General features: G+C 39.7%; 1 protein-coding gene across 11 annotated transcripts in view; it reads left to right on the forward strand.

Moving 5' to 3' along the window:
* nkd (naked cuticle) overlaps positions 1–12,986 on the forward strand; it is a 299,338-nt gene that overhangs the window by 259,823 nt on the left and 26,529 nt on the right. For all 11 annotated transcript variants that reach the window (XM_067787373.1, XM_067787364.1, XM_067787370.1 and 8 more), the window contains one exon: positions 2,587–3,086. In XM_067787373.1, the coding sequence (XP_067643474.1) occupies positions 2,619–3,086 (468 nt within the window). In that variant the 5' untranslated portion in view covers positions 2,587–2,618. The remainder of the gene's footprint in view (positions 1–2,586; positions 3,087–12,986) is intronic.

Here is a 12,986-nt window from a genome sequence, read left to right on the forward strand (position 1 = left end):
ACTTGGTTTCAAAGCACGATATAATACGTATATTGCCCACACCTGAACATCCACCAGGAACTTCACGCGCGCAAAGCAAGTTTATTTTTAACTTTGATTTTTCCAATTTAGATGTTCGTTAAAAGTACAGTTATACTTTATTTTATGCTTACATTTTTTATGGTTTTGTTCCAAAAATTTGCTACTGTATTGAAATAAATAACATCAAATATGAATTAAAAATCATATTTAGAGTTTTTTCCAACATCCTTTTTTTATTTTTCTGGTTAAATTGCTATATTTGATAAATGTCGAAACCTCCCACCCAATGTCGAAGCCACCCAGATGACTGACGAAGCCTCCCTGAAAAAGGAGATTTCGTCATATTTTTTTGTTTTTGGTTATTTGATTATAACTTAAAAAAAAAAAACATGTGGAATATTAACCACAAATCCGAAGTGTCATAAACATACATGGCATCAGTAATTATGAAAGGAGTTATATATTTCTCATTCTAGTTTCTCTAAAAAAATCATTTTCTCTTAACCTGTCGAAGCCTCCCCCTCTACCCTATCTGGAGTCACACAGCAACTGGATCGAGCTGTACGCTTAGTAGTCAATTTCAGTAAGCCTCCGGAAATGTTTTGAGTCATGATCTCCTGGTACTTGTGTATTTAAGCCTTGAGTATATATTTAAGGCTCATAATAAGGGTTGATTATTGAGATCGAAAACTGCATGACTGATAGCACTGCCAGAAGCCTCGAGAGTGTTTATGTCGCCATTGTTGGTACTGGAATTGGCAATTAAACTGGTTGAGTGGCAAAGACGGCTCAGCGGAGTGTTAAGGGGCACGTCAGAGTCATCAAGTCGGAGTTTTAAGTCAACGTTCTGAACTTTCTACTGACTAAGTACCGTTACCCTCGGCAACGCCGGCAGCTTTTTCCCACCCATCTTAGGCAAGTCAGTTACAGCCTGCTCTTTAGTTATTTTGTAGTACTGGTATAGTGAATATGTATTGCCTGTGAGCCTGAACACCGTAGCATCCTTCAGGCAATTAGAACTGTGAGTTAAGAACACATATTTGAAGGAGAAAGCTTTGAATATCTGGTTACTGATCCACTAAGTTGAGGGTTAATAAGAGTTGATTCAGCTCTTGCTACTTAATCTTATCGTGTTCATATTCTACATATAGAACTAGGATAACAACATCGTCATTTCATAAAATAGCGTTTAAGTTAATCGGTGAAATGGCAGGCCAACGTCGTTTCTTTTGTTAACTGCCATCCAGCGAACAGTTATTTCTAAAAGTATTGGCTCATGGCCAGTAAGCTCAACTATACTACTACAACAACAACTACAGTAACAGACCAAAGTAAAGAACTCTATAGTAAGAAGTGACGCATATTTATTCGGTGGTTTGGCTCTGTAGGTACTATGATGGCGTGAAGGAAATTCGTAGGTTGCATTAATTTCAAGTCCCCTGAGCCACGAAAATTGTTGGGCACCGAAGTCACCAACTAGAGCAGTTATCCTAACCCGCGCTTTTGAAGTCGTTATTAATTGCTTATATTGATACTTTAGTAGATGTCGATATAAATATGTTGAGAAGTTCACACATTCGCGGTAGGCGATTATGCGCGAATGAAATGCTTACAAGTGTTGCTCAATCTCTAAGCAATTCATTCCGTTGCTGATCACGTTTGCTGTGTAGATATCTGTAGTGGTGAACACATGTATGACTGTTGGAAGTGCAACAGAAGAAGTCTGGCGGGTAAAATACTGAAAGCGGCATTACAAAATGAATTGAATCTTCGAAAGTCTTAACCGCAATCGATTATCCAATATCACCACCGTTGAATTGAGCGCTGAAAGTTTCGAGGACATTACACAAACAACCGCAGCATATGGGGGAAATCTTTACAAATCGGCTATTAAAGCTGAAGATATTGGTTGTAGAAGTGACTACGTTACTTCATCGAAGTGTCGAAGGTCGTGCTCCACTTCACTCAGAAAGAGGTTATCCACACTTTCGAAAATAGTGCAATAGTTTTTAATCTACCCTCGTTCTAGTAAACTGTTTATTCTTACGAGATATCCTTCGTTATATTCGATATAATTTTTTCCACATACAATTATTTGCCCCAGAAAAAGTAATAGTAGCCATTGACAGGTTTATGGCCTGCGGTTAGCCAATACAGTAGCAACACAAATTTATAAAAGATAAACATAACATGAAATATTAATGTCAATAAATTATAGTCAAGCGTAAGCTATGTAACGGTAATTGCATTGGATGTCTTACAGCGACGCCGGATGTGCGGTGAATTAATTTAATTACAATGTTCTTTCGAACAAATAACGCTATTCATTGCACAGCGCTGTCAATTTAATAACTGGGCATGTAATGTCATTAAGATTTAATGAATATTTGACAGCAATAAAAAAAACAAGAAGCGGATACACACTACATATTTATAAGCTGTTATCGATTAATATTAATTTAATAACTACTATAAACATATTAAACAACAGACACCCAAACCTACCACTCTATAACTCAATTCGCTAACTTTCTATTATTCCTCTATCTCTCTCTTCACATACAGTTCAAGAATGCACCACCGATTCCGAAGAGCTTATGTACCATCAAGTACGCGCCTCTTCCTCATGCAGCGCTCCACCCGATTTACTCATGGTGAGTGATCGCGAAAACAATATACCGTTACGTTCGTCTGTCGTGAATATAATTACCACCACAACAACAACACCAGGCACAGCGCATCACAGTAGTGGCGCTGTTGGTAGTAGTGGTGTACAAAAACATCATCAACAGCAATCACATCATGCTGCTGCACAACAAACACAGAAAGAACAACAACAACAACATCAGCATTGCTCAAAGGATAGTGGTAAACAACATCTGAAATTGAGTAGCAAAAATAAAATTGCTAATACACAGCAACAGTTGGCTGTAACAAGTCAAAATCAGCAACAACAGCAGTCGCAACAACAACAGGATGAAATTGATGGTCAACAACAACAGTCAGCACATCAACGGCACTCCTCCTCACATCATCAAGGCAAAGAGGAGCGCATACGTCTGGAGGTGAGTTTTTAATTAATTGAGTGACAAGTTGAATGGCCTTCAGGTAATTTATGATAATTTTGTGAAGTAGTTTAAATTGGATTTTACTTGCCTCTTGGCTTGGAACTGTTGATCAGCTGGACCCGAATTTGAGGTACTCCGCGAAATAGGAATCAGATACGGCAGCCGTAGCATGGAATCCAGTGATAGAAATAGAATAAACAAGAAAGCTGGTTTGTTGATTTCGAACTGGAACCGCTGCCCTTCAAGTAACTTCGACAAAGTTCGATATCTACCTTATACTACGTTTCCACCAAACCCAAACTCCGTGTTTGCCAACTCTTTTATGCAAAATATCTCTTGGCAGAAATGCAACTTTTGATTTTTGCTTTCGCATTATTGATACCGAAGTTAAAACGCGTTTTTCGATAGCTTTCGCGATATTTTTAGACATGTTTTAACAGTCTTACGAAACTGGCAAACACGGAGTTTGGGTTTGGTGGAAACGTAGTATAAGATTAATCCTTCAGTGATGCAAGTTAGTCGAGACCGAAGCACTTTCGCCTAGTTCCATCTCGACATTCAAGAATTAAGTGACTTAAGCAGGAAGTGTAATCCTGTATATTAAGATATACAGAATAAATTAAAAAGAAAGTGAACCGTTTAAATCCATTCATTCTAGAGGAGTCATAGTGAACTTCATAAATTTCTTCATATCGTCTGTTTTGCCACTACTTTTCAAGAGATAGGTCCATTTATATAAGAGCACACCATAGTTAGCCAGCGAAACTTCGAAATCCACAACCATCGGTTAATTTGGACCCACTGCTGGCAAAGAGATCAGCGTCGCGATTGCTACTGCGATGACGCGGGATCCAGATTATATTATTCTTGCCATGATTCGAGAAACGCGAAAGCGTGGTCAGGCACTCTTAGACGACCCGCAATCGCATCTCGCTTGAACCGAAGGTTGTAATAACCGTTTGGTATCAGAGTAGGCGTTAAATTTTCGTACCAAAATTGCACTGGATGGCATATCATTCACAGAATACAGCTTGGCAGACAGTACACCCCACATGTAACAGAAAACCATATAGACCAACTTTCCTCCCCGATTTCGAACCATACCTGTTCCAGGTAATTAGTGCCACTGCCGCAGAAGTCCTTTGCACTAGCTGTCTTTCAAGTGAATGGCTGAGGTGGTGTGTGCATATATAAGTTTTCAGTCCACCATAGTCCTTCATATCTGGGAATTAGTACGAGTGCTGAAATGTCTAAAATGAGAAAGTGAGAGCTCATCTCACGAAGCCTGGTCAACGACCAGTTCGTAGCGGTCTTCCTCCAAGATATACCGGATGTATGCTCAGCATGGCATTCAATGCCAAGATAAAGATTGTCCTATGGGCGCTGATAATGCAAACTAGCGCTGTCCGTTGTAGTGACACTTAACAGTTGGTAATGTTCCAGTGACCAGCACTCCATAGAGCAGAATTGGATTGACCGTCATCTCATTAAGTCGATATACTAATCTTAGAAAGGGTTCCTCATTTCCAACCGATGATTGCCCTGGAGCAGTACAGGGCAAAACTTGATTATTTAGACGTTGAAACCTTCAGTGACTTTAATTGGCCTTTTACCCTCTAGAAGCAAATGCTGAAACATGGCATTTTTGAACAAAATCTAAATTTGATTTGAAAGAAATTTCAGTTGAAATGAAAAAAGTTTAATTTGAAATGGAAAAAGTTTAATTTGACTTGAAAAAAGTTTCATTTGGCCTGAAAATGTTATATCTTGGTTTAGTCTACCTATCTTAGAGTTTAACTGCAGCTCAGTCAGACTGACCTCAATGTCTTTTGGTAGTGAGTTCTTCTTTCTGATTTACCACTGATAACAACTCCGGTACACCGACAGATCTCATTTCCAAAATGACAACCGAACATTTTGCGATGGGTAGCTAAGGACCGGCCGGCCGATTACCTTGTATGTTGGCTGACAAGCGGTAGCGTGATATCGTCAAAGTCTTTATTGAATGGAACTCTTATCTACAAAAGAGTACCAGAAGTCTACTCCTTCATACTTATTTTAGGGTAGTATTTTCGATCCACCACTGTTCGCTTCAAGGTTCAGACGCCTCTGCTATCCGCTACATGCTTACCTAAACAAATAAAGTTATTTACTTAAATGGAAATTGTTTTCACGCGAAATAGCAAATTTATGATACTCCCAGCGTCTCATCTAAATTGCCTCGTCACACTTAATGGTTTTTATTAAGACTGATAGACATTAGTACAATCGACATAAAAGAGCTCATTTTATGCAACTGCCTCAATGCAACAGTCACACTGGCGCCCATCCAGACAGCCCCCCTTAGGCGATCGGTTGATCAGACGGCACGTCGGTATAAATTTGTTTATTTTCTTTTAAGCGCCGTTTGCATGCAACGCTGTTGTAACGGTTTACAATAAAGCATCCGTTAAATTGCATTTTCTAGCGATTTCGTGATTTTGCTTGTTTTTTTTTTTTAATTGTAAAAATAGCGCAGCATGTCTAGGTACATTTTCTTATTGTTCGAAAAGTTAATTTATTTTCTCGGCACCTTCTAATCGGCAATAAAAATCATCGAAAAATACAATTTGTTTGAATTTTTTTTAATTGGATTCTAAACCATGTGGCTCATCTGCATACTCATACTTGGAATATGAACTCATAATTGAAGAGGATCGTACATACACATGCCATTAGCGTAATAAATTTCCAATCGCACATCTTTTATTTTCGTGCACTCTGCAGGGAGCTTGTAAAGGTGCGTGAAAGTTTTTGATCAGCTGTTTCTTTTTAGGTTTTTTTTTTTTTGAAAATATATTTTAAAGTTCACAATAGGTGGCGCAAGTCATTATGATCTTTGTTTTGAATTGTTGGAGAATTTATTGTTCTTTTTGTTGGAAATTTTTGTGAATGAAGATTAATAAAAATCTTGAAAATTATTTCTACTTATGTATGCCTTAACAGCAGTTATGAACGTAAAGTAATACTTCCAGAGAGCGACAAAGACACTACATTTAAGAAACAAGTTCTGACACAAAATTTTTTGTGAATATTTCGGGATCACTTCAGAAATATTTCGAAATTATGTCAAAGCTCATTTTGAAACAATTTCGATGCAATTTCAGGATCGTTTGTGGACTATTTTCGGAAATATTTCGGCACCAATTTGGAACAATTCCAGCATCACTTCGGGATTGTTTTAGGATCATTTCGAGAGTATTTCCAAACAATAATAAGACAATATCGGGAAGACTTCAGAAGGTATTCAACTTTATGGTTTTCTCGCCATCTAAAATTGAATCGGCAATCGCGGTTTTGTAAATATTGTAGAACATTCGTCGATATTTCTCGCTGGGAATGATTGGCAACAGTAAAGGTTTTCGAATTCTCCAGAGCTTTGAGAATTCAATTAGTATAAGTTTGGTACTTTCTGTACTAATTCCATGACATTCAAAAAATTGTATCGCTGGAGTATTTTAGAAGTTGATAAAGTAGTTTAAATGGCGTTGATGAAACTAGAGACTCCCAATAGACTCCACCGACAAAGCTAGATCTAGCTAAATACTGTCAGGTAAACTTATATGCTGATCAAAGTGATCTCAACAGTTCAGTTTATGAGGATTAAATGTGTCCGCAGATAGCTGTTTCATCCCTGCATTAAAAAGGGTAGAGAATCACACTACGGTTTAATGATGCACTACAGGTTTAATGACTACTTACAAACTGGTTCTTCTCGGCTGCAGAGTGGGATACTTCATAGTTAAAAAAAATAAATGAAAGGCGCAATAACCTCCGAAGAGATTTAAGGCCGAGCTTCTCTTCCAATTTGCGTCGTGCTCCTCTTGCTTTTCCCTACAAATTGGCCGGACGGGGCCTACATGTTTTATGCCGACTCCGAACGGCATCTGCAAGGCAGATGAGTTTTCACTGAGAGCTTTTCATGGCAGAAATACACCCGGAGTGCTTGCCAAACACTGCCGAGGGGCGACCCCGCTTAGAAAAATTGTCTTCTAATTTAAAAACCTTATTTCTAAAATTTTGATGTTGCTTTGCCCGGGGTGCGAACCCAGGGCATACGGTGTGGTAGGCGGAGCACGCTACCATCACACCACGGTGGCCGCCATACTTCATAGTTGGTAGCCACTATTGTACCAATAGCGCTGAACTCTGAGATATATACATTTAAATTAATTAAAGTATGCGACTGTTTCAGCACCATATACGGCTGAACCCGTCAGGAAAGCTTTAAAAAGATCTGCAAATTAGGTAATTACAATTCCGTAAGACATCGCAATGTTAAAAGTGTCAGTTGAAAGCACTTCGAAGAGACAGCACTAAAACTAGCAACGTCTCTTAAAGCGATAGCTATGCGCAAGTTCAGAACTAATGCAATTCGCTGCAGGATGGTTACTGCTAAAATCTTGTTTAGCCCTCGTATTCTCCGCTTCAAAGTGCAGATTTTGTCGATGTATATGCAGAGTATATGCAAAATAATTAGCAGAAGGTCTTATATGGAATCTAAAACAGCTGTAGGGCGGTGAATTTTGCTTAAATTGCTCCTCGGTAGAACTGTCGTCAACCGCTCTCCTTGCAGTTAGGTCTTCATTATCTAAGTACCCGTTTTTATTCCCATGCCACAGTGGAAAAGTAAAACAGTGACGAAAAGTATGTGTAGTACGGCTAAATCTACAGCTACGCTTATTTTCTTGGAACAGATTTTTTTAGCGTTGCAAGTACGGGTAATAACGGGATACTGTCCAATACGGATACACAGAATACTAGCGAAACTCTTCACGGATGATTTACATAGCAGTTACTAGTATGAGGAAGAAACAAATGCACTGCTTAAACTATCACAAATGTTTTAAAAATTGCCGTCCGACAGCACTCGTCAAAGGTTTTAGAAGGGCATTAACCAGCGGCTTAAACTCTGCCAAGATTTTGAACGCCTACAATGATAGTTGGGACGACATTCAGTGCCTAAAACTGTGCAAAGATTTAAATGCCTACATTGATAGTTGGACCGGCATCTTGAGTAGTTCACATGACACTGCTAGAACTAGGTTTTAGAAGGGCAATAACAAGCGCCTAAAACTCTGCAAAGATTTTAAACGCATACATTGATAGTTGGACCGGCGGCGCATATCTATATTCCGTTACGTAGTCCTTATTTACATTGTTTCAATAGACGGACTTTTGCATATGAAGTGGTCTCAAAAGACATCCCCAGAGCCTGAACATACCCATTCATATTTATATTACTAGTATTATAGATTGACGGACCATCTTCATTCCCGTCAACATTTTCACACGAGCAAAATGTTCTTATTTCCGTTGGAACAACAGCCTCCAATGGCGACTTTGAAGTAAGAGTGATACTGCTCTATGATTTCTAAAAGAACTTTACTTTTAGCTCCAAATTCAATTGATTTAATAAAATATTGTACTAAAATTACTTCACACGTTCAGGCTCTGCACATTCAAATTAGATATTCTCATTTTAATAAACGCTTTTTCCTAAAAATATTTCCTCTACACATCTTCATGCCATTTGCCAATGAATGGCAACAGTGCGTGAAATATGTTTTCTCGTTTTTTTTTTCACCGCCCCAACCACTCAACAGCACCTGCTTCTACAAACTGTTACGGCCCATTGTTAGTTGAGTAGGCAAATTTTATGCGTGGCCTAACATTTAGGCCAAATCTTTGCTTCATAGAAACTTCTCTTCATGCGCGTCTTTCTGCTTCGATGCCATCTTCGTTTGTCATGAGTTTTGTACTCGAATATGTGGAGACATTAAGCGCCACAATTACCCAAATAACATTAATTCCTGTGTAATGTCATAAAAGTCAACGTGGTGGAATAATTTCCAAAATACCTACAACTACACATACATACATCCGCATTTAAATGTGCACAGTAGATAATATCAAGTATTCAACAATTCATTCGCATAGGGAAATTCTCCATCCACTAACTTAAAGTGAGCTCTAGAAGCTTGCTGCCAGTTACATCCGTTTATCTAATTTAAGGTTATACCGTTAAGGCAATCACCGTTGAAAATGTCTTTTGGTTAATTTATCTAGTATGGAAGTTCGTTGTTGTTATTATTATTATTATTTCTTGGTTTGATTTTTGTAATTTCGCGATTTTAATTATTTTCGATTAATTAAAATACTCGGCACATTAATTTTAATGAAAAGTATATTATTTTGTTTCCTATATTCGAGGACAAATGCTCATTGGAAAAGTCCTTTAATTGCGATCCTATTCGCGATTTCATCTCGAACGATAACAAAAATTGCAGGAATATCCCACAGTACAAGACTCTGTTCGTCGAATTAGTGGAGCTCCAGGCATTGTTGAGTCGGACGAACCCAACAGCGTTTGGACTTTCTCTAGTGAAATACAGTAAAGACTTAAAATTACTTATCTCTTTAAGGTACAACAGGAGTCACTAGAGAATCCAACAAAAATACCAATAATAACTCGGCACCAATAAACCCGTATATGTATGTCTTAGGCTGACTTCGAATGCCATCGGCAAGGCAGATTAATTTCTTTTTAAAAAGCTTTTTAAAGCAAAAATACGCTCGGAGAGTTCCGAAACTACTTCCAAGGGAATATTTTTCCACAAATCTTTTTATGCTACTTTTTTGGGCTATAACCTTTATTTAGAAGTAAATAAATAAATGTAAGGCGCGATAGCCTCTAAAGAGATTTAAGGATGAGCTTCTCTTCCAATTTGCGTCGTACTTCTTTTTAATTTTTCCCACAAATTGATGGGACGGGTCCTACTCGTTTTGTGCCGACTCCAAACGGAATCTGCAAGGCAGATGAGTTTTCACTGCGAAGCTTTTCATGGCAATAATGCATTCGAAGTGCTTGCCACATCGCTGCCGAGTGGGGAGCCTGCTTAGAAAAACTGTCTGCTAATTGAACAAACTTGTTTCTAAAATTTTGATGCTACTTTGCCCGTGGCGTGAACGCAGTATCATCGGTGTGGATGGCGGAGCACGCTAGCATCCCACCACGGCGGCCGCCGAAACATTACTTATCCACGGCTGTGACTGAGATGATCTAAAACTATATCCATTGCGATGATAATCAATACCCAGCGGCGCCAATTAATTTGACGAGTAATTTTTAAACACGGAATCTTCTCTTCCTCAAAAGCTTCCTAACTCCAAAGTTTCACATTTTTGATATCACTGGCCTAAAAGATCTGTCCCAAAAGCGTCAATTAATCTGAAGTGTCGTTTTATACACGGCGTCTTTTCTCCCTCATAAGCTTCGCTACCTCGGAAAATTCTCATTCTTCATATCGCTGGCCTAAAAAATCTTCCCAAAAAAGACTTCGGCAAGGAATATGAATGTGTTTCGAGGTCAAACAATGGTATCAGAAGCGCTGGGTCTTTCCACAATAAAGTTCAGTAAACACGTCGTGTTTATTTGTTAGGAGCTACAGAAGTCAGCAGAGGATCCAAGAGTAATACTATTAACATGGCATTATATACGTCCGAGTTGTTTTCGTCCTATTTATAATACCTTAATTCTTTCGGGCTGTGAACGTTTTTTGCCGATTTCGAGTGAAACCTCAGTCGAGTGTCGACCCCGTTTAAATATTTTTGATCTAAATTGTTCCGACACTTGAGCTAGGGGCCATATGTTAGTTAAGCCACCATACTGCTACTGCACCATGGCACGCCTTCCTTCAATCCAATGCCAAGATGACTGAAAATGGTATTTCATTCTTTGTAGGCTACAAACTTCTAGATACTTTGCAGGAATGCAATCGTTTTCCTTATTAGCCCCACTTGTTCAGCGTTGTGAGGACGGACTTCAACCAGCAACAACCAAATTAAAAGCGGTACCAGCTAGGCCAACAGTCTATTCGCTGCATTACCTAATCCGGATCGATACAGTCGCAGTAGATCCAAAATCCCGCACAGTCGTCTACCAATCTACCAGCAATATTTTAAATGTCTAAGCGAAGCTAGAATCTCAGCTTAAATTACGATAGCCGAAGACGGGTGTCGCAATGCTATAGGCAGTTTTTGCCATACAAATATACCCGCTCCTATTCCGCCGGCTATTTTGGACATGACCATCAAAATCTAAATTTCGTATATCTGAGCGAGTGTCGACACTGTCAGAGGACATATTTAGACCGTTTTTGTTTTGATTCGTGAGTGGACAACGGTGATCAATATTGTGTATTATGCTAGTCTTCTAAGCAAATAATGGAACGTGTTAGCCTACAATGGGACTGACGATATGACTTTTAGAACCTCGATAGGGTACAGCGGCCGAAATATAGGTATTGCTGTCAACTGACTAAAGATTGGTCAATATATTGCCAAACTGAAAAAAAGCTATTGGCTATAACTATGGGAGAGTCTTTGCAATCAACTTATGTACTTCGTAGTAAACCCTTTAAGCGGCTCGACAGAAGAGCTTTTTAAAATACATAGCGTTTCCGAGAAACTTTACCCCATTACTGTTAGCCTAGAAATAGTTTTAACTAATTAATATTGTTTGAAATATTGATTTGTATATCTAGGTGCCGATTTCTGGTCTCAGATACCATTTTTGGCTGTTTGCAGGCATAGAATTTACCATATGACACTTAGGCCTTAACTACATCATTAATTCTGTGCACGTTGACAAAAGAATAAACTAAATATGTTTGGATATCGTTATCGTATTCCCTTGTGAACAACTTTGGTCTTTCTTCGCTACACTTAACACTTCCAATTAAAAGGGTTTATCGTTTTACTTTAAAAACGTTATAAATTCTTTGTTTTTATTTATAATTTAATAATTAAGCACTTAACGCGTTAACAACTTCAGCTTCGGATTTAAATATTCAAAAATTCAAAGGATTAGAAAAAAATGTATATAGAGGGAGCGCGTCCGCGATTGCCGGCTAATAATGCTTGACTGACGAATGCCATATATAATTGTTGACGATGGTAGTGTATGCGCGTTGGCGCCTTTCCATTCGCCGCGCACGGCTGCGCATAAGGATTTCGCCGCCGTATAAATTATTAAGGAGGCGGCTTAAACATCCTGCCCGCCCTGCAGGGAGGTGCCAGTAAGCACCTTCTGCAGTTCCTGCAGGGCGCGGATGGTAGTATCTAAGGCGCGATTCGTATTGCGCCGTTGGCATTGCGCCGTTTGCAGGCCTTGAGGGGTGCGCGCGATCGTGCGCTTGGCCGTCTTTGCGAGTTTGGGGGTTGCCGCTGTTTTACATGCAGGATGCGCCTTTTGGGCGCTACAGGCGCAGGTCGGTGTCCTCTCTTTTTTCTTTTTCGGCCTGGGTTTCGGCTTCCGGGATGCTTGCTGTGTTGGGACCTTTCCTTGACCACGTTGACTTTTCGGTCCATTGTGCAGGAGGGTGTGATGCGCCAGACCGCACATTTTGCACGACCCTCGGGAGTCGCATTCACCCGTTGTATGCGTGAGGGCTAAGCAATTATAGCAATAGCCCTGTGCCCTGGCCACGGTAGCACGCTGCGGTGGCCGCATCGCCTTAAAAGCCGGGCAGGTCCGCAGAGCGTGGTAGCGGTGGCAGAGCCGACACTGGAGGCAGTTATCGGTCTCTGCTGTGGGCGCCAGTGGACATGCTGGTCGAGATGCCATGATGGTGTCGTCCTGAAAGCATAAGAGCAGAGAGAGAAACGAGAAGTAGTTGGATACAGCGGATGATACGGAAATTTAATTATACAGGGGAAACGTATATAAGTTAGAGCGCTGTGCTCGAAGAGTGCTCCATTGGAAGAAAGCACAGTTTAACTAAGGGGCGCATGACAAGCCCATTTTGGGTGCGAACCTCTACAACCCGAACATGGTTGTCAGGTCCGTGGCGAACG

Source organism: Eurosta solidaginis, chromosome 5 (genome assembly GCF_040869045.1).
Source record: "Eurosta solidaginis isolate ZX-2024a chromosome 5, ASM4086904v1, whole genome shotgun sequence".
NCBI classification, from domain to species: Eukaryota; Metazoa; Arthropoda; class Insecta; order Diptera; family Tephritidae; genus Eurosta; species Eurosta solidaginis.